This window comes from Volvox carteri, assembly GCF_000143455.1.
Source record: "Volvox carteri f. nagariensis unplaced genomic scaffold VOLCAscaffold_100, whole genome shotgun sequence".
In the NCBI taxonomy this organism is placed as follows: domain Eukaryota; kingdom Viridiplantae; phylum Chlorophyta; class Chlorophyceae; order Chlamydomonadales; family Volvocaceae; genus Volvox; species Volvox carteri.
The window spans coordinates 24617-26057 of record NW_003307643.1 but is presented as its reverse complement, the minus strand read 5'-3'; the positions used below and the strand labels follow the sequence as shown (position 1 = coordinate 26057).

Genomic DNA, 1441 nt, shown 5'->3' with positions numbered 1-1441 from the left:
GAATGGAGTATGAATATGTGTATGTGTCGTTTGGTACGGGGCTTGGGTGGGCTTGGTTCTGGAGCCTTGGCAGCCGACACGGAGTGTGAGTGAGAGAGAGAGAGAGTGCGTGTGTGTGTTGTGTGTGTGTATGTGTGTATCTCTGCCTCTCTCCCCCACCCTCCTAAGCTGCATGCCACACCTGCAGCTGCTGAGTCGTATCGCACCTCCAGTTCCTCCAGCCCTACCCCGCCCTCCTCGCCTCCCCCCCACGTCGTCATTTTGCGTGTCATCCCCCTCCTTTCCTCCCTTTCCAAACCTGCTCTCCTTGTTTTCCCTCTGTTTCTTAGGGTTTTGATTCCCCTTTCTCCCTCGCCCTCCCCACCCGGTGCCGCGTCGGTGCTGCGACAGATCATCCGTGGTAAACGACGAGGACGGGTACTATGAACAACGATATTGCAAAGAAAAGGAGCCGTACTACGTGTAAGCACCCGGAGGGAGCGAGGGGATGTGGAGGGGAAGAATTTAGGAAGGGGGGATTTAGGAAAAACACCCGTGGACACGTACGTGGAAGTTCAACCTTGTCTCGTGGTGGGGGCTGGGCCGTCTGTCTGTGTGTCTGTAAGTATGTGTCCTGTCCTCTCCCTTTTTCTGGTATGCACATGTACGACAAGGAAAACACATACACACACTCGTATGTCAACAACCTTTTGCTCCCCAGTCCCCGGGAGAAGGGCGAGGCCACCACCAAGCGGCGAGCTGACGAACATCGGCCCCGGGAGCAACAAGTGCTTGTACGGCCTATACGACACCCCATGTTCAAGAACGTGTCTCAGGTGAGGTGTGTGTTTGGAGGGGGGGGTATTCAACCTTTCTTTGCGCAATTGTACGTATATATGTACACGTATGTATGTATGTATGTATGTATGTATGTATGTATGTATGTATGTATGTATGTATGTATGTATGTATGTATGTATGTATGTATGTATGTATGTATGTATGTATGTATGTATGTATGTATGTAGATGTTTAAATTTGGGGATTGCTTCCCCTCCTGTCTTGCCCTAGCCTCAAGTGGTTATCTTTATAAATCCCTACACTCCCCCATCTCCGTACTCCCGTACATATCAATACCCACCCCCACCCCCCTCCCTCCCCCACCCCCACCCCCAACCCCCAATCCTGCCTGTATAGGTGGACGCCAACGCAGCTCTGGGCAAGGAGGATGTGGTGGTGGGGTCGTGTATCATCCGGCCTAACGTGCGGGGTAACCCCAACGTGTTGGACGTGTCTATCAAGACGGCTCACGGACCCGCCTCCGGCATACCCACCATCATGGTGGTGCAGCTGCAGGAGGGCGATAAGCCCCAGGGGCGAGGTGCGTGTGGGGGGAAGGGGGGAAAGGGGAGGGGGGATGCAGTTGTGTGTATTGGATTATGTGTGTGTGTGTTTCAGAAAT

At 53.4% G+C, this 1441-nt stretch overlaps 1 protein-coding gene across 1 annotated transcript in view; it reads left to right on the top strand.

Moving 5' to 3' along the window:
• VOLCADRAFT_120010 (uncharacterized protein) overlaps positions 1-1441 on the top strand; it is a gene marked incomplete at both ends in the record, with an annotated part of 23891 nt that overhangs the window by 17920 nt on the left and 4530 nt on the right. The window contains 3 exons of the mRNA XM_002958621.1: positions 330-367; positions 701-815; positions 1177-1360. Of these exons, the coding sequence (XP_002958667.1) occupies positions 330-367; positions 701-815; positions 1177-1360 (337 nt within the window). The remainder of the gene's footprint in view (positions 1-329; positions 368-700; positions 816-1176; positions 1361-1441) is intronic.